At 34.8% G+C, this 18,975-nt stretch overlaps 1 protein-coding gene across 4 annotated transcripts in view; it reads right to left on the bottom strand.

The window, feature by feature from the left end:
• The window catches only part of GLRA3 (glycine receptor alpha 3), a 197,423-nt gene extending 178,813 nt beyond the window's left edge, over nt 1-18,610 (bottom strand). For 2 of the 4 annotated variants that reach the window (XM_070069662.1, XM_051832427.2), the window contains exon 1: nt 17,933-18,609. In XM_070069662.1, the coding sequence (XP_069925763.1) occupies nt 17,933-18,003 (71 nt within the window). In that variant the 5' untranslated portion in view covers nt 18,004-18,609. Of the gene's footprint in view, nt 1-17,932 lie in introns of all 4 variants that reach the window. The other 2 variants (XM_051832423.2, XM_051832426.2) reach the window with 2 other exon arrangements.
• Nucleotides 18,611-18,975: the final 365 nt, after the last annotated feature.

Genomic DNA, 18,975 nt, shown 5'->3' on the forward strand with positions numbered 1-18,975 from the left:
ACCAAAGGGATCACATAAACAAGACTAGTGTCTGCAAATACTAGCTGATAGAATCAAAAAGGGAGAGAATGATCCAACATGGGAAGTGAGATACACAGCAGACCCATAGAATGTCAGATGTCCTAAACAGCACTCTGGCCTCAGAATCAGCCCTTAAGGCATGCGGATCCGGCTGAAAAGCCCATGAGAGTATTGTAGGCATGGAAAGCCAAGACACTCTGGGGGAAAAAAAAAAAAAAAAAAAAAACACCTAAATGAAAGATCTCTGTGAGTGAGATCCCAGTGGAAAGAACAGGTCATCAAAGAAGGAGGTACCTTTCTCTGAAGGGAGGAAAGAACTTCCACTTTGACCATGGCCTTGTCTAAAAATGATCAGAGTCAGTGAACTCAGGGGGCTTCCATAGCCTTGGCAGCTCATGACAAGAGCCTAGGGTGATTACTGATGCCATAAACAAGAGTGTCAATTTGTTAAGTCAACAACAGGAGTCACTGTGCACTTACTCCTCATGTAGGATCTTTGTCCTTAGTGTGCTGTACATTGAGATTTAATGCTATAACTAGTACTCAAACAGTATTTTTCACTTTATGTTTCAGTGTGGGAGCAAACTGTTGACATCTTTACTTAATGTATGCTAAACTGATCTTCTGTATATAAAGAGAATTGAAAATGAATTTTGATGTGAATGGAAGGGGAGAGGGAGTGGAAAAGGGGAGGGTTGCGGGTGGGAGAGATGTTATTGGGGGGAAGCCATTGTAATCCATAAGCTGTACTTTGGAAATTTATATTCATTAAATAAAAGTTTTTTTAAAAAAAGGAAACAAAAAAAGAAAGAAAGAAAAAGAAAAGAGTTGGACAATGCTGTCACAGCTTCTCCTTCTAAACCCCTCAAAGAGAACACTTGATTTTCTTTTCTATAGTAGAATGTGCAAAAGGATGAGAGGGGCCAGAAAAATTCTCTTCGGGGATCTCCCTTGAAATAAAACAAACAGAATGGATGAACAGTATTATTTCCACAATAAAAAAGTTTTTCTTAAAAAATACAAACCTCTATTTTTGAATTTACATACATATTTGTATAAATTTATTGAATAGGGTAGGAAAATTAAATTATTAAATGAATTCAGTCTTCATTTTTAAGGAGAGGGGTAACACAGTGTTGGTAATAAGAGGAATTTTTATTTACCCAAAATATTGGGATTTTCATTGTAGTTTTCATACTGAAAATATATTCATGTATTATTTGAGGAATTATCAATAAATACAATTAAATTCCTATAAATAGTTGAAACGAATTTTAATTCAATGCCTATAATGAACAAATTCAAACCTATAATTGGAGGTTTATGGTTGTTATACATCAATGATATACAGCAGCAGCTATAGATAAAAACTTTACAGAAAATCCTGGCTACATTCTGAGTCCCTATATCAGAATTTCCAGGAAATATTTGTCAGTACTCCTTTTTCCTTGTCAAGTCAATGAAATAGCAATTGTTTTCTTAAAATGAATACAAGCTATAAAATGTTTTTGAAAAGTATTGTTTCCCTCTCTTCTTTCTGGATCATTTCTCTTTGATGTGTCCTCAAAGATTTCTTCACTTTACCTGATTTTAGAACATTAATCTCTATAGATTGTGTTCATTCACTACACATACAACAGTTACACACAGAGAGACACACAAGCAGCATACATGAAGTCCTTATCAACCCCCACTTCTTTTTCAATTGAAAAATCACCAGAGTCAGCATCGTAGCATAGTGGGTAAAGCCGCCACCTGTGCTGGTGTCCCATATGGGAGTAAGTTCATGTCTGGCTGCTCCACTTCTGATGTAGTTCCCTGCTAATGGCCTGGGAAAAGCAGAAGATGGTGCAAGTATGTGGGCCCCTGATACCCACGAGGGACACCTGGAAGAGCCCCAGGCTCCTAACTTTGGTCTGGCCAAGCTCTGGCCATTGTGGCATTTTGGAAAGTAAGCCAGAGGATAGAAGTTTCTCTCTCCTTCCCTCCTTCTCTCTCTCTCTCCCTATTTGTAAATGAGATTTTTCAAATAAAGAATAAATATTTAAAAAAAGAGAGAGAGGGTGGGAGGGTGGTTGGGGGGGGGGGCTGCTATAGTCCGAAAGTTATACTTTTGAAATTTATATTTATTAAATAAAAGTTTTTTTTTTTTATTTTTATTTATTTATTTATTTATTTATTTTTTAAACTTTTATTTAATGAATATAAATTTCCAAAGTACGACTTATGGATTACAATGGCTTTCCCCCCATACCGTCCCTCCCACCCACAACCCTCCCCTTTCCCACTCCCTCTCCCCTTCCATTCACATCAAGATTCTTTTCGATTATCTTAATATACAGAAGATCAGCTTAGTATACATTAAGTATGGATTAAATAAAAGTTTTTAAAAACAAAAAAAATTACCAGAGAGTTTCCTCTGACTCTAGAATATATTAAAAATTTGCGGCCGGTGCCACGGCTCACTAGGCTAATCCTCTACCTTGCGGCGCCGGCACACCAGGTTCTAGTCCTGGTCGGAGCGCCGGATTCTGTCCCGGTTGCCCCTCTTCCAAGGCCAGCTCTCTGCTGTGGCCAGGGAGTGCAGTGGAGGATGGCCCAAGTACTTGGGTCCTGCGGCCCATGGGAGACCAGGATAAGTACCTGGCTCCTGCCATCGGATCAGCACAGTGCGCCGGCCGCAGCGTGCCAGCCGTGGTGGCCATTGGAGGGTGAACCAATGGCAAAGGAAGACCTTTCTCTCTCTCTCTCTCTCTCTCTCTCTCTCTCACTGTCCACTCTGCCTGTCAAAAAATAAAAAAAAAATAAAAAATAAAATTTGCATAATGAACTTCTTAAGAATATTAAGTTATCAACAAAGTCATACTTTGGGATTGTAGTCTTAGAAAAATAGAAGTTTCTTAGACATAGTTAAAAAATAAAAGCCACCACAGTAAAAAAAAAAAAATAAAGAAGAAACCAACAAATATCTCCTCAAATGCGAAATAAAAAACCACACCAATTCAAGAAACAAGAATAAGGAAGACAACATCATGCCCTCAAAAGATTACAGCACTTCAACACCAGATTGTGAAGATGACAACATTGAAGAAATGTAAAAATGGAATTCAAAAAATTGAACATAGGATTACTTAGAAGTAATCAGAAGTAAATGCACAAATCAATGAAATTCATACATGACATGAAAGAAAATTTCTCCCACAAGATTGAGATCTTAAAGAGAAATCAAAATGAAATCTTGGAAATGAAAAATTCAATAGAATAAAGAAAAATGCAATGGAAAGCCTTAACAATAGAATCGGTGAAGCAGGAGAAAGAATATCTTACTTAGAAAACAAAGTACAGGAAATTATACTGTCAGGCCAAACACAAGAAAAGCAAATTAGAAAATGAAAAAAACACTGTTGAGAATCTATAGGATACTGTCAAAAGACCCAATAAATGGGTTCTAGGAGTTCCTGAAGGTACGGAAAGAAAGAAAGTGATTGAAGGCCTTTTTAGTGAAATAATAACAGAAAATTTCCCTTATTTGGAGGAAACAAGGGACATCCAAGTACAAGAAGCACATAGAACGTGTAATAGATATGACTAGAAAATATCTTCACTATAATACATTGTACTCAAGCTTTCCATAGAAAAACATAAAGAAAGGATTTTAAAATATTCATGGGAGAAATGCCAGATTGCTTTCAGAGAATCTCCAAGTAGACTCACAGCAGACTTCTCTTCAGAAACTCTATAGGCTATGAGAGAATCATGAAATGTACTCCAATTCTTAAGATAAAATAATTCTCAACCCAGAATATATACCCTGGAATGTTCTCATTTATGAATGAAGGTGAAATAAGGACATGCCATGACAAACAGAAATTGAAAGAATTTGTCACCACCCATCCAGCCATGCAGACAACAATGAAGGATGTGCTGCACAAAGAAACACAGAAATATGGTCATCACTACAAAAGAAGGTTAAGGAAGGATATTTCCCAGTAAAAGCACAAAGGAAATCCAAAGTAAACAATGGGAATGTTTATAGAAAAATGAGAGGGCCAAGTCATTCTCATCAATAGTCATCTAAATGTTAATGGCCTTAAATCTCCAATTAAAAGACACAGACTGGCTGAATGGATTAAAAAACAAAACCCATCTATTTGCTGCCTACATCTCACCAACAAAGATACATGCAGACTGAAAGTGAAAAGATAGAAAAAGTTATTCCTGGGCTGGCACTGTGGCGTAACAGGTTAAGCTGCTGCCTGCAGTGCCAGCATCCCACATGGGCACCGGTATGAGAACTAGCTCGTAATCAGATGGCTTCACTGCTGAATTCTACCAGAAGAACTAATTCCAATTCTTCTCAAGTTATTCACAAAAATTGAAAGGGTGGGAATCCTCCCAAATCCTTTCTATGAAGCCAGTATCACATTAATTCCTAAAACTCAAAAAGACACAACAGAGAAAGACAACTACAGAACAATTTCACTGATGAAAACATAGATGCAAAAACCCTTGAGAGAATTCTAGCTTATTAAATCCAACAACACATCAGAAAGATCATTCACTTGGACCAAGTGGGATGTATCTCTGGTATGCAGGGGTGGTTCAACATTTGCAAATCAGTGTGATATATCACATTAACAAACTCCAGCACAAAAACCATAAGATTATCTCAACAAATGCAGAGAAATCATTTGATAAAATACAATACCCTTTCATGATGAAAACTCTAAGCAAATTGGGTATAGAAGGAAAATTTCTCAACACAATCAAGTCAATTTATGTCAAACCCGCTGCCAGCATCATATTGAATGGGGAAAAGTTGGAAGCATTCCTACTGAGATCCTGAACCAAAGATGCCCACTCTCACCACTTCTTATCAACATTATCTCAAAAGTTTTAGCTGGAGCTATTAGGCAAGAAATATAAATCAAAGAGAATACAAATTGGGAAAAGAGGAAGTCAAATTATCCCTATTTCCAGATGACATGATTCTATATATAAGGAATCCAAAGGACTCCACCAAGAGATTATTGGAAGAGTTTAGTAAAGTAGCAAGATAAAAAAAATCAATACACAAACATCAACAGCCTTGGCATACACAGACAATGCCACGGCAGAAAAAAAGAACTTCTAAGATCCATCCATTCACAATAGCTACAAAAAATCAAATACCTTGGTATAAATTTAACCAAGGATGTCAAAGATCTCTATAAGAAGAATTACAGAACATTATAGAAAGAAATAGAAGAAGATACAAAAAATGTAAAATTCTTCCATGTTTAAAGATTGGTAGAATCAATATCATCAAAATGCCCATTCTTCCAAAAGCAGTTTACAGATTCAATGCAATATCAATCAAAATACCAAAAACATTCTTCTCAGATCTGGAAAAAATGATGGTGAAATTCATATGGAGATACAGGAGACCTTGAATAGTTAAAGCAATCTTATACAACAAAGCTGGTGACATCACAATACCAGATTTCAAGACATACTATAAGGAAGTTATAATCAAAACAGCCTGGTACTGGTACAAAAACAGATGGGTAGACTTATGAAACAGAATAGAAACACCAGAAATCAATCCAAGCATCTAGAACCAAATTATGTTTGATCAAGGAGCCAAATTCAATCCCTGGAGCAAGGACAGTCTATTCAACAAATTGGGCTGGGAAAACTAGATTTCCATATGCAGAAGTATGAAGTAAGACCCCGACATTATACCTTACATAAAAATCCATTTTGAATGGATTAAAGACCGAAATCTATGGCCTAATATCATCAAATTATTAAAGAACATTGAAGAAACCTGAAAATGTATCAGCAGAGGCAAAGAGTTCTTGGAAAGGACCACAGAGGCACAGGCAATCAAACCCAAAATTAACAAATGGGATTACTTCAAACTGAGAAGCTTCTGTACTGCAAAAGAAATACTCAAGAATGTGAAGAGGCAACAGACCGAATTGGAAAAATTATTTTCAAACTATGTAACTGATAAAGGATTAATAAGATCATGAAACTCCACAAGAAGAAGATAAACAATCAAGTTAATTGGGCAAAGACTTAAACAGACATTTTTCAAAAGAGGAAATCCAAATGGCCAATAGATAGACACATGAAAAAATGTTCAAGATCACTAGCCATCAGGGAAATGCAAATCAAAACCACAATGAGGTTTTACCTCACCTCCATTTGAATAGCTCTCATTCAGAAATCAACAACAAATGCTGATGAGGATGTGGGAAGAAGGGAATCTTAATCCGCTGTTGGTGGGAATGTAAACAGGTACAACAGCTGTGGAAGACGGAAGACGGTATGGAGATACCTCAGAAATCTGAATATAGACCTACCATATGACTCAACCATCCCACTCCTGGGAATTTACCCAAGGGAAATGAAATCAGCAAATAAAAGTTATCTACACCCCCATGTTTTTTTGCAGAGACAAACACCAGATTTCCCAGCTGGGTGTCAAGGGCCAAACTACTTGAGCCATTGCTTGCTGAGTCCCAGGGAGTGTATTTAAAGGAAGCCAGATTTGGAGTAAAGCCAAGACTTTAAATCGGGCACTCTTATTTGAGTGTCCTAACTGCTAGGACAAATACCTGCCCACAACTCCTAGTGCTTTAAGAGACTACAGAGAAATCTCTTTTTCTAAGTGAATTATTACGAAATGATGGAAATATCATTAAATGTCTATTAAAAGATTTTGTATTAATGTTAATAATAAAATACCTTGTAGAAATGTATTGCATTTACGTTCTTGGGGTTAGAGTTTTATTATTTATTTCCTTCTTTATTTCTAATCAGAAACATTTATTTATACAATTATTTATACATTTATTTATACAATTATTTATACAATTATTTGAAGTCACAAATATATTTTTCCTCGACTTTAATTTAGTGATAATCAATTTTCAGTTCTTAGATTAAATACACAACAGATTTTAAATGATGACTGTTAACCAAAATATATATCTGTTATCATTCAACAAATAAGTGAACTAAAAGTAACTGAAAAGAATGTTCTTCCATTGTAATACCATGATGATAATGAAACATTTTAATAGAGAAAATCATTATTTGAATAAACATCTGATGACATTTTCTAATTTCAGAATACCTATAAATATTTTTCCTAGTAATCTGGTCTGAAACAACACAAGGCATGGCTTTATTAAAAAAAGAAAATTTGAGGACTCCATGGTAGAAATGTCACTTGAAACGTAACTAATTTTTTTTTATTTTCTGTGGAAATAGCTGCCTGTGCTAACTATGCTTTTCTTTTCTAAAATACTCTCCCCTCTTTTCTGCCCACTCAAATTCCATCAATTGCTCAAGACCCACTTATGTTTTCTTTCTGAAAAGGATGTTTATTTTTCTCAATATTCATGATTATTGCATGTGGTAGTTATTCATAGCTAAATTTTCAGTAGTTGTTTGTTAGCAAAAAATGAAATCATTTCTCAAGTACACATTATAAAGTCCCTCAGGAGATAAACCATTACATGTATATAAGCCAACTTAAAGGAAAAAATATTGTGTAATATCAATGGCTGTCAATTTACCTCAGGAATGATAAACTTGTCAGTGATTCTGATCCCAGAACTGTGATGCAAACAATATCATAAATTCAAATATTATGTCTTACGAATATGTGTTTGGCCTTGTGGTATAGTGGGTAAAGTCTCTGCCTGAAACACTAGCATCCCATATGGGCTTCAGTTTGAGACCCAGTTGTTCAACTTTCAATCTAGCTCCTTGCTAATGAACTTGAAAAAGCAGAGCAAGATGGCTCAAATGCTTGGTGCTCTATACTCACATGAGAGACCCAGAAGAAACTTTGGCTTTTGATCTAGGTCTGGTCCAGCCCTACCTGCTGTGGTCATCTGGGGACTTAATCAGCAGATGGTAGAGCTCTCTCTATCTATGTGTCTCTATAACTCTACTTTTCAAATAAATAAAAATAAATCTTTTAGAAAGAATATGTATTAATATTTGACTAATATTTACTTGATTAATATTAAGAGTTCTCATTCAGTTTCATTGTCAATTTCCAGCACAGATATCTTATAAAAAGTAGATAATATAATATATTGATTTAAATATACATTTAATATGTGAAATACTGATTTTTTGCAATCATTTTTCTTTGAATTGTTATTTCTCTTTTGCTAATATTTGAAAGAGCTGCCATCACAGCATGCAAAATGAATATTGTGTCATGGAATAGAGGTAGAGATGGATTAAAAATAGGAAGATGTGAGGCATAGCTGAATAGCCAGGAAATAGAAAAATTAAAACAGTTTTCTAAAACTTTTCTATGAGGGAAGGGAGAGCTAAGAGGCAAATATCACAGACAAAATTAGCAACATGGAACAAAGTCTGCACCAAATCTCTTACCAAATTCTCTTCTGAAAGCTAGAGGCAAAGGACAGCCTAACAATTTTGGTTATGCCTGGACTGTGTTGCTTATTTGAAATTGTCAATTTGCTTTCAGAAATCAAACCAAACCCAACAACAACAGCAGTACTCTAAAAATTAATGAGTTCTGCCAGTGCCGAAAGAAACACTTTTAAGCCTTAGAGATAAGCATGTAATATGTTGCCATCCCTGCCTTTAAGAACTTCACAGTGGGAGCTGCAGGGAGTACTTAGAAAAATACCACACCCCTGGGATTTGTGGCACTGTTACACAGAAGAGGCATCAGCATAGTCATTTAGACTTGGTGGGAGACGAGAAAGTGTTTCCTACAGAAAGCAAAATAAGATGAGTAGAAATTAGCCAGGCAAAGAGATGAAACTCACATTTTTCTCTCAGTTGTCTGATGAAGGGCATTTGGTTGTTTTGTCAACATTTAAATCATTTCTGTTATTGGATATCACTTAAGGTATTGCTTGGCCAAACTGAACCAAAAAAAGAAAAAAAAAAGCAAATGTTTACTGATTATTTCTTCTCACCCTATACTTCCACATTCTTTTCTGTTGTAGCATTTTACTTGTGCAATATTCTGCCCATTAGTTGTATGTGTGAGTGTGTGTGTGTTATACTCTTAGCTTTCTTCCAACTCCTGAATTGATGAATACCCAGAACTAACATCACTACTAGCTATTGAGATCCGGATGCAGTCATACTTTTAAGAAAATGTTTTATTCAAAGTACACAGCAGACAGCCTTTTGCAATAAAAGAAAAGTGCTATTTTGTTTAGAAAAAAATAGCTCTTTAGACCATGATGTTATTATCCTATTACCATAGAAAGTATCCACTGTGATGTGTATGTTTTCCTGACCTTATTACAGAAGCATACATGAAAAATGCACTTTACCATTCCCACTGTTGTTTAAAGTTTCCTATGGTACAGTAGATACATTTTGAGCATAATTTTTCCTATTTCAATAATTGTAGAAATAGTTATTAGATTTATGAAGTTTATGGCTACTTCTTTATACATATATAATCATCAATCTATGAGTACTATAAGACATAGTCCTTCTAAGTTTCTCACTCTCACTCTTTTAAATATTTTTGTCTATGAACATCACCCAAAGATGATCAAGCAGATAAACTGATTAAATATCTTCCCAGTAAAATGCATGTAATTATCGATACCAGATCCTGTAAGAAACAAATATCACTCCTGTAAAAAAAAAAAAAAAACTATAATTCTAACTTTAAAAGGAACTATAAACTTCTACATTCTCCTAACATCAGAAATTTAAAAAGTCAACATTTTGAGTCATTGAAAAATGCACAATCCCTAATAATATTTCCAAGATACTTTATTAAAGATATTTAAATAAGTTCTGAAAATGATTTAACGGTGACTTAGCCAGGGCAGTAGTGACTTGAAATTTATTGATGGAAAACCCAGTGGCTTCTAGAAACCATATGCTTTTATGGAAAATGTTATTTCTAAAGTTCTGTAACGTTTTGGGGAACAACTTATCTTAAAGTGTATCAACAGATAGATGATGCCAATTGCCTGTTATTTTACAAAGCTGCAAAACCCCAGTAAAAGTCAAAACAAGAAAGACATGCTTTATTGCTTTATAAGTTATGTCCCCAAATGGTAAAACCATATAACTCTAGTCTAAAAAGCGTCATGAATGAGTAGTGACTATTATAGCATAGGGTGACATCAGTCAAGGGATTGGCAAGTGTTTCTTTCTTGGGGGGATAAAAATGTTATTCTTTTTTATGTATAAAGCACAATTAGAGTGAATACATAAGCAAATATAGATTATGTCCATGCTATTAAAAATTCATGGAGGGCGGCCGGCGCCGCAGCTCACTAGGCTAATCCTCCGCCTGTGGTGCAGGCACCCCGGGTTCTAGTCCCAGTCGGGGCGCCGGTTCTGTCCTGGTTGCTCTTTTTCCAATCCAGCTCTCTTCTGTGGCCCAGGAGTGCAGTGGAGGATGGCCCAAGTGCTTGGGCCCTGCACCCGCATTGGAGACCAGGAGAAGCACCTGGCTCCTGGCTTTGGATCAGCGCGGTGCACCGGCCGCAGCGCACCAGCCGCGGCGGCCTTTGGAGGGTTAACCAACGGCCAAGGGAAGACCTTTCTCTCTGTCTCTCTGTCTCTCTCACTGTTTAACTCTGCCTGCCAAAAAAAAAAAAGAAAAATTTATGGAGGGCAATCTCCCAAAAAAGTCTGAAAAAGACTCTTAAGGAGGCAATAATGAAAAAAAAAAAGTTAAGAAGCAATGCATTACACCATACAAATTTTCAGTTTCTCATGGGACAAAGAAGAAACAAATCCTTCATGTTCCTATTAGATGCTACCAACTTATATCTGTATTATAACCCATTTTTAAATAGGTAACATCTTCTTAAGAGATTATGTTATTTCTGTGTCTTGCAGAAAATGTTGAATTCAAAATTCCCTTTTTATTCTAGATGATTGCACGTGTTTGAATAAATTTTAAGTTTAAAATAATAGATTGAAATGACAGGGAGGCAGATGTTATTTCAGTTATGATTTATTATGTGTTGATCAAGAATGACAATGAGTTAAACATTACAGAGTTGACACAAATATCAGAAATGACCCTATATCCTCATAGCACTTAACAATTTAGAATGTGAGAGAAATCTTGTATGAAAAATCTAAGAAAGTTGGAAGTAGTATCACATTCTATTCTTAGAGTAATACATTGAAAGTTAGGGATTTGTTTTCCCAGTACTTTGCACACTGCCTGAATTGTAGCTATAGCTACGTTAATTCTTATAGAAGCTGTGGAGAGAATCAAGTAGAATTTATGAGCACTATGAAACTACAGCATCCAAATTTCATGCATTCAGCACCATGCCTTAAATATAGCCACAATTTCCATGAGCAGAAAGGTCAATTTAAGTAGAGGTAAAAGGAAGCAATAAAGAGAAATATTTGTAGGAATATATTTTTAAAAAGAAATTGACTTGGCTATGTGAAGACAGGATGGCACTCTATATTTTATTTATAAAATTATTTGATATATATATTTGACTAAAAATCTTTGTTGCTTGTAATTTATAGTGTAAGGAATGAACATTTGTTGGAATTCTTTTTTAAAGATTCTCAGATTTAGGCATGATGTTGGATGGACCAATTTGCTCTAATGTAAGTCCAATTGTTCTATGTTTATATTGGTTTATAGTAGTATCAGAAATATATTGGGATTTAGTCAGAATTTCTGATGGGTTATAGCAACTGTGTGTATGTGTGTGTGTGTGTGTGTGTGTATGCACTCAGCATTCTTGCTTTGGAAATTTTTCAATCAAACTATTGTCAGAAACTAATAGAAACCTTTATATTTTATGCTGTTCCTAACTGTAACACGGTTTACTGCTTCTATGCATGGAAATGCCTGTGAGTTACTGGTAATACTTTCTCCTAAAATCATCTCTACTGTGAGAATTCTGAAAGAATTTTAGAAATACACTATAATGCAACTGCATCTTATTACCACTGTTTTCTCTTCTGACATCTGAATATTTAAAACTGCTTTCAGAAAATGTGTTTTGTTGCTATGCTATTGCCAGAATAGTTTCATATTTTGTGACTCAACAGATTATTCTATTCACACTCTTTCTTTTTGTTGCTAAACAGTTGGTTCTGTCTTAGAATTCCTGCCTTCACTTCAGAGCAAGTTTATTTAACTGGCTACTCTCCAAGCAAGACAAAACTACAAGTTATACCATTCTCATATTGGAAAGAAATAAAAAATTAAAACACCAAACCTTCACACAGTCATGTGCCTACATATGAATTTATTTTAAATAAGTACTGTTAATTCAAGTATAAGGTAATGGTATGGAAAAGGTTAGGAAATATGTTCTATGGGAGAATGAATGAGGATCCACTATAAATGCTTCATGGTAGAAGGAAAATATATACCTAGCTTCCCTAACAGTATTTTCCTAAAAATTTCCTCAGAAAATGTAAGTGATTAAAATGCATTATTTTTAATTGTGGACTAGTTTACTTCACTAATTGAAATTAGACTAATTTACTGGTCTACAGAAAATTGATGTAATGCTGCTATTAATCAGAATTGGTCTTCAGGATGCATCATGTAGAACTATGATAAACCCATGGCTTCATCATCTGGTTTTTATAAATCTAACTTCCACGTTAGCAGGAGGGAATCTCAGTAATTGTTCCCTGTATCCTTTAAGTGTGCCTTCTTTTTTCATGCCCTGTGGTCACTTTTTAACCCTTGGCTAAATGTATAGTTACAGCATTTAAATCTTTGCAAAACACTGCACTGCTGATTCCACCACTTGCATCTAAAACTCAAAATGCCCAAAGCCAATTACAACATCTTCTTTTCTTCCAATAGTCATAATTGTCTATCTAAATCCACTATTAATTTTAAGAGACCACATTACGAAGAAAACAAGCAAAACACATGGTCTTAAATTCTAAATCAAGCTGATTATCATTTCCCTCTTATCTGCAAAGTCCTTACTATTCCTAATTACTAGTACTAATCGTATTAAGATTGGTGAACTCAACCTCTGAAAGAAAGAGATATAAAGAGCTGTTTTTAGTGAAGTTATAAAATGCTTTCTATAGTAATGACTATCCACTTATAAATTATTTGTACATAAATTATCTCTATATGCATTTCTGAAATGATGCTGTAATTCCTCTATAGTTCCACAAGCTTATTATTGTACCTAATAAATAATTATTGCTAGAGGAATATTTTTTTTTTGACAGGCAGAGTGGACAGTGAGAGAGAGAGACAGAGAGAAAGGTTTTCCTTTGGCCATTGGTTTACCTTCCAATGGCCGCCGCGGCTGGCGCGCTGCGGCCAGCACACCGCGCTGATCCAATGGCAGGAGCCAGGTACTTATTCTGGTCTCCCATGGGGTGCAGGGCCCAAGCACCTGCGCCATCCTCCACTGCACTCCCTGGCCACAGCAGAGAGCTGGCCTGGAAGAGGGGCAACCGGGACAGAATCCGGCGCCCCGACCGGGACTAGAACCCGGTGTGCCGTCGCCGCAAGGCGGAGGATTAGCCTAGTGAGCCACGGCGCCGGCTAGAGGAATATATTTTTAAACCATAAACTGTAATATTTTCAGGTGACTTTGACGATTATCATCCCACAAGCATGCATTATCTACATATATTATTCCTGTTGCATAGAATAATCTGTATCTAATTTCTTTCCATTGAACAAGTATCTTACAAAGTCCAACACAAGCACCAAGCTTTCTTGATATTTCTCTTTCTTGATAGTTCACATTCCCTAAAACATTACTCTCAATGTGTTTATTTCATCACTTGATCTTTGCATTATAGTTTAGATTCTTATTTCTATAACAGAACAGGTGGTGGTTTCCAATCATCCATATCTCATTTCTATTTAGCACATACATTTGTGCACAGAATTAGGCAAGTAATTCTTGTTGCACTACTGAATATCATACATAGAAAATGTAATTATTGATCAACTTGTCTCAGCACGAAATTTTATAATTCAATAAATTAACATTTAGAGAAGAGGAAATATTTTGTAAGCTGTTCTGTGAATCTTCAATGTCAATCTGGTTGAGGCATTGACTACAGATTTGAGCTGTTGTTTTTCTATCCACTGGATAAGTTATGACTATTTTCAAACAAAAAATGAGGAGTTATATATTGTGTGCGGCATAGTTTAAAAAAAACTAAACTCCTATAGCCACATGTAACACATTATAATAATAAAAGTATATTCCTTAAAGCACATTTTCATCAATATACTAATATTAAAAAGGATTGCTGTCATCCTCCAAAGCAAACAATAGCAAAACCAAGAAATTCAATATTTTCTAGAATTAAAAAAAAATAAGATATTTGGTTTCTGATTATTAAGAACCTCTAAAATTCACACATTCAGTTTGTGTAAGGCTATGCCATAATTCATTCAAGTAGGAGCTCTCTTATCAAACTGTAAATATGAAAAATTAAACTATATTTTTTGAAAATAATCAATTTAAATTAAATAGTTTTGTTAGTATCCCTGCTTTTGGAATTTGTTTTATGAGTTTTTCACATTCACTAACCTACATTTCAAAGAAGGATGAATGCTGCTGTTTTGTCTTTATTTTATTAGTATGAGAACTAACACCTAAAAACCAGAGAATTGCTTTATGATGGCAATATCTAAACACAACATGGAAGTTTGAAAATTTAACTACTTGTAAATTCAGATATATTATGCTGTTTATGAAGTTTTATCACTTGATGTATTTAAATAATTATCCTCTTTAAAAATTCCCTTTAAAAATTACATTTCTCATACCTGGCATATTTTGGTAATAAATATTTATAAATAAATCATAGTGACAAATATTTGTTTCTACTTATTTTGCCTTATTAAAGCTCATTCACTAAAATGTAGAAATAAAAGAGTCAAAATATCATCTGTGGGCTTGCAATTGTAATCAAAGGAAATGCTATAAATTTTTATAATGGAATTTAATTGATCAAATTTCAAACTAGTAAGTTACAGGATCTCTCAAACTTTGTTGATAGGCAGGTAGATACAACTACTTTCAAAACTGGCATTATCCACTGGAGCTAAATGTAATCAGATCCACATTATGATCCAGCTATTCCTCTCCTAGAGTAAGTCTTGGACTCAGAATACACAATACCATAAAGGCATATGTGTGTTCACCAAAAAATATTCAAAACTTGGAAAATACACAAATATCAATCATCTAGACTACAGTAAATTAACTGTTATATATTCTTGCAATGGAATAAAACATATCAATGTGAATGAATAAATTGTTTATACATGCAGTAATATAGATAAATCATATAAACAAAATGCTCATAAAGATACTAAAAAAGATTATTAATATAAAGTTGAAAAGAAGGACAACATTTTTATTGTATAATCCAGGAATAATTATCTCTGGGCAAGATAATGCCTAGAAAAGGATATGGTGCGAGAGAGAGCCAGTGTGTGTTTCTGTGACACTCACACTTCTATTTTTTGATCTGTACTCACTTCACTAGTGTGTGCTCCCTAGTGAAACTTCAGTCATATAAAAACTTATTTGGGCACTTTTCAAAAGATGAAAAATCTTTAAAATCTATGAAAACAGTTTGTATTGGTAACTTATTTGATATAAATACTGGTAATGTATGATTGTTCTTGCCTTTGCACTGTATTGGAAAGATTTTTTTTAATTACAGTTAAGTAATAAAAATAAGTTATGGTATTCAACAGTGCAGCAGAGTGACTATAGTTAACAATACTGTGGTGTGTATTTCACAATAACTAGAAGAGATCTCCCTCACCACAAAGAAATGATAAGTATTTGATACACTAAATACTGTGATTTTATCAACAGACCATGTATACATGTATTGAAACATCACACAGTGCCCCTAAATATGTGCAATTTCTGTATGTCTAATAAATATAAAAATTAAATTTAAAAATATATGCATATATAGTGATTATTAATATTTTGTCTTTATTTTTTTCCTTTACAAGTTTTTTTTTTTTTTTTTTTTTTTTTTTTTTTCTCAATAAGTCATCAACTGACTTAAAGAACAAAGAATCCTTTCCAGAAAGACTTATTTTACAAAACATTTCCAGTAGAGGGAGCTTCCCTTTCTTTACTATAGGAAATCCTCTTCACAGGTCATCACAGAAATTGAAAACATTTAGTTTTTTACATAAGATTGAAGTTCTTCATAAGAGTGATGAACTAGTTTCTCATTTAAGATTGGTATATAGCAAAGAAATTATTTGATTTGTAAAAGAAAAAAGAAAAGTTTAATGAAGAATGTAAGAATCGTATGAACTTCTAACAAGCCTTTTTCAAGGGATTGCATTGTTAGTTTACTCATAAACCACAACTAAAATTATTTAATATACTTAATTAATATATTTAATATACTGATCAATTTGAAATAAATTGCTTTGAGAATTTCAATAAAACCCTAGAATTAATAAGAGAATCTAGAGAAGAATATTATGTGTCATGTTGAATTTTCATTCCATAAATTTGGTCTCATTGACCAAAATTTCTTAACTACTAACTATTTCTTAACTATTAAGTTCCCTAAATATAAGTAACTATCAGAAAAACTTACCTTACTTCTTCTAAAAATATATATTACTGACAATATTAGGAAACAAAATAAAATGATCAGTCTCTTTTATATTATATTTGTACTCATCCCCATGAAATCCTCATAATTGTAAAAGCTCTACAACTTAGTTTTGATCAGTAGATATAAAATTTCTATCAACTGCAAAGTTACAAAAAATGTACTAAATCACATTAAAATATTTTTCACTAAAATACGTTGATTCAAATGGTTTAACTCTTTATAGAAAAAAACAGTACTTTGAAGAACATAATAGGCTGCTCAGCTATTTTCAATTAGCTACAGGTATATCAAAATAATGTGAGTTTCTGTAGGTAGGTTTTGTATGATACAGTTTTAAGGTAGCACAAAGATAAAAAATAACATAATAAAATAGAAAAGAATATTTACACATTTCAGATAGAAATCAATATACACAGATCTCAGTCTCTCCAAATATTTGACTTCAACACTAATGAAAAGCTTGTGAACCAGAAAAGTAGAAATTTTATGGTAATTACATAGTATCAGTAAAACAAAATTTATAATGGTGGCTCAAAAGTCCCTATGAGAAGTACCTTGTTTTTATGCATTATTTAAGAACAGTACTAAAACTATGTGATCATTTTGCCAAGGTTCCCTTATCTTCTTTAAATTAATTTAAAGGAAAAAAGAAAGCCTATCTTATATGACTGCAACGTAATAAGAAAATGACATGTCATCAAACAACTTAAAGTTTAGTACATCTCTTAAATTACTTTACTCAAAGTGATATTTTTGACATAGAACATATCTATTGGCTTGTGTATAATATTGCCTTCATTTATTACTGAATTAGGTCATTAAAAAGAATACTCATTTAGCTTAATGCCTGGATTATCAACAATGTTCCGAGTTTTTCTGATCACTAAGTGCTATTGTTCTATATTTCTTCCTTTTAAAAAGTTAGCCATGTCCCATTTATAATTGCTAATGTTTTGTGACATCTTCAAAAAGATAACACCCATAACACACAATTCATTTAGAAAAGCAAAGCTATACATCCAATTTGAATGAAAAATTTAAGCTTTTGAAATATTTTTCCAGAGTAATATCAGATACAATTAACATATTATGCCCATCACTAAAACACACTAGCAGTAAAAACACAGCAAATTACCTGTTGTTAGACATCATAATAGACTGCTAGGTAGTTTTACATAGACAACAATGCAATTTAAGAGATACTCTAAGCACGTCAATATAGAGATGCATATTTTTTGGCTTCATCAATAACAAGTGGTTGTAATCTGAGTTTTCCAGCTGTTAATACAAGCGGACTCACCTGAGTAACAATGCTGCTTCCCAGAAGTAAAATCCCGAAACTAGTGTCCGAAAATGTCTCACGTGAGCCATGATACGGAGAGAGATTTACGATCCTGAAAATAGTCTTATCCAAGGCATGGGGAATCAGAAAGACAGAAAGGGGAACGTGCAATCTAACCGGAGTGGTGCCGGTGGAGACAAACGCCTGGGTAGCTTCAGCACCTCAGACAGCTCCCTGCGGTCCTGCACCTCTGGTTCAAACACTTGAAATTCCCGTTCGACCACTTCTCGGAGCAATAGCAGAAGATAGATTCACAGAGCTACAAACACGCAGGTGACTTATACAATGAAACTATGCACAGGAGGGAGACGAAGTGTCTGCAGTGCCTAGGTTCTGGGCAACAGTATACTGAAGCGCTACCATCAAAGGAAGACGGCTCCTCCTTTCCTGGCTCAGATCCACTATTGCAGGAAGAACAGCAGCAACAGTCAAAACAAGGATGCTTCTCCACCTGCTCAAAGCGCCGCCTGCAGGAATCCCTCTCTCCACCTTGGGGAAAAACTAGAGACGGCGAGCGCGGCTAAGGGAAGCGGGGGCGGGGACAGACGACCCTGTCTTGCCCGCCAATCAAGATTGCACAGACAGACAGAGTGACAGGCCGCTTATGATGTTGGGAGGTGCTCAGTCCCTCACCCTTTGAAAAAGAACAGCGCGTAACTGGTGCAGAGCCCCAAAAGCGACTGGAGGGAGTTGGGCGAAGAAAGCCTCAAGGCTGACAGCTGGGAGAGTCAGTGGCTTTGTGGATTTTGCGATAGCAGAACCGCGGGGGGAGGGATCTTCCAATTTTCTCTGTCGGGAAAAGACACAGCTTAGTAACGAAAGGTCTTATCCGATGTGACCGTGTCTCTTAGACCTGACACGGAATTGCAGGTCAACACTAGCCCAAATCCTTGCAAAATGCCGGGGAAGGGAAGAGAATGAAGGTGCATCAGGCGAATGGAAGACTCAATTGCTTTTAGACTCCTCTCATGATCCTAGCCAGCTTCTGACCAGAAAGCATT

Source organism: Oryctolagus cuniculus, chromosome 2, assembly GCF_964237555.1.
Source record: "Oryctolagus cuniculus chromosome 2, mOryCun1.1, whole genome shotgun sequence".
Classification (NCBI taxonomy): domain Eukaryota; kingdom Metazoa; phylum Chordata; class Mammalia; order Lagomorpha; family Leporidae; genus Oryctolagus; species Oryctolagus cuniculus.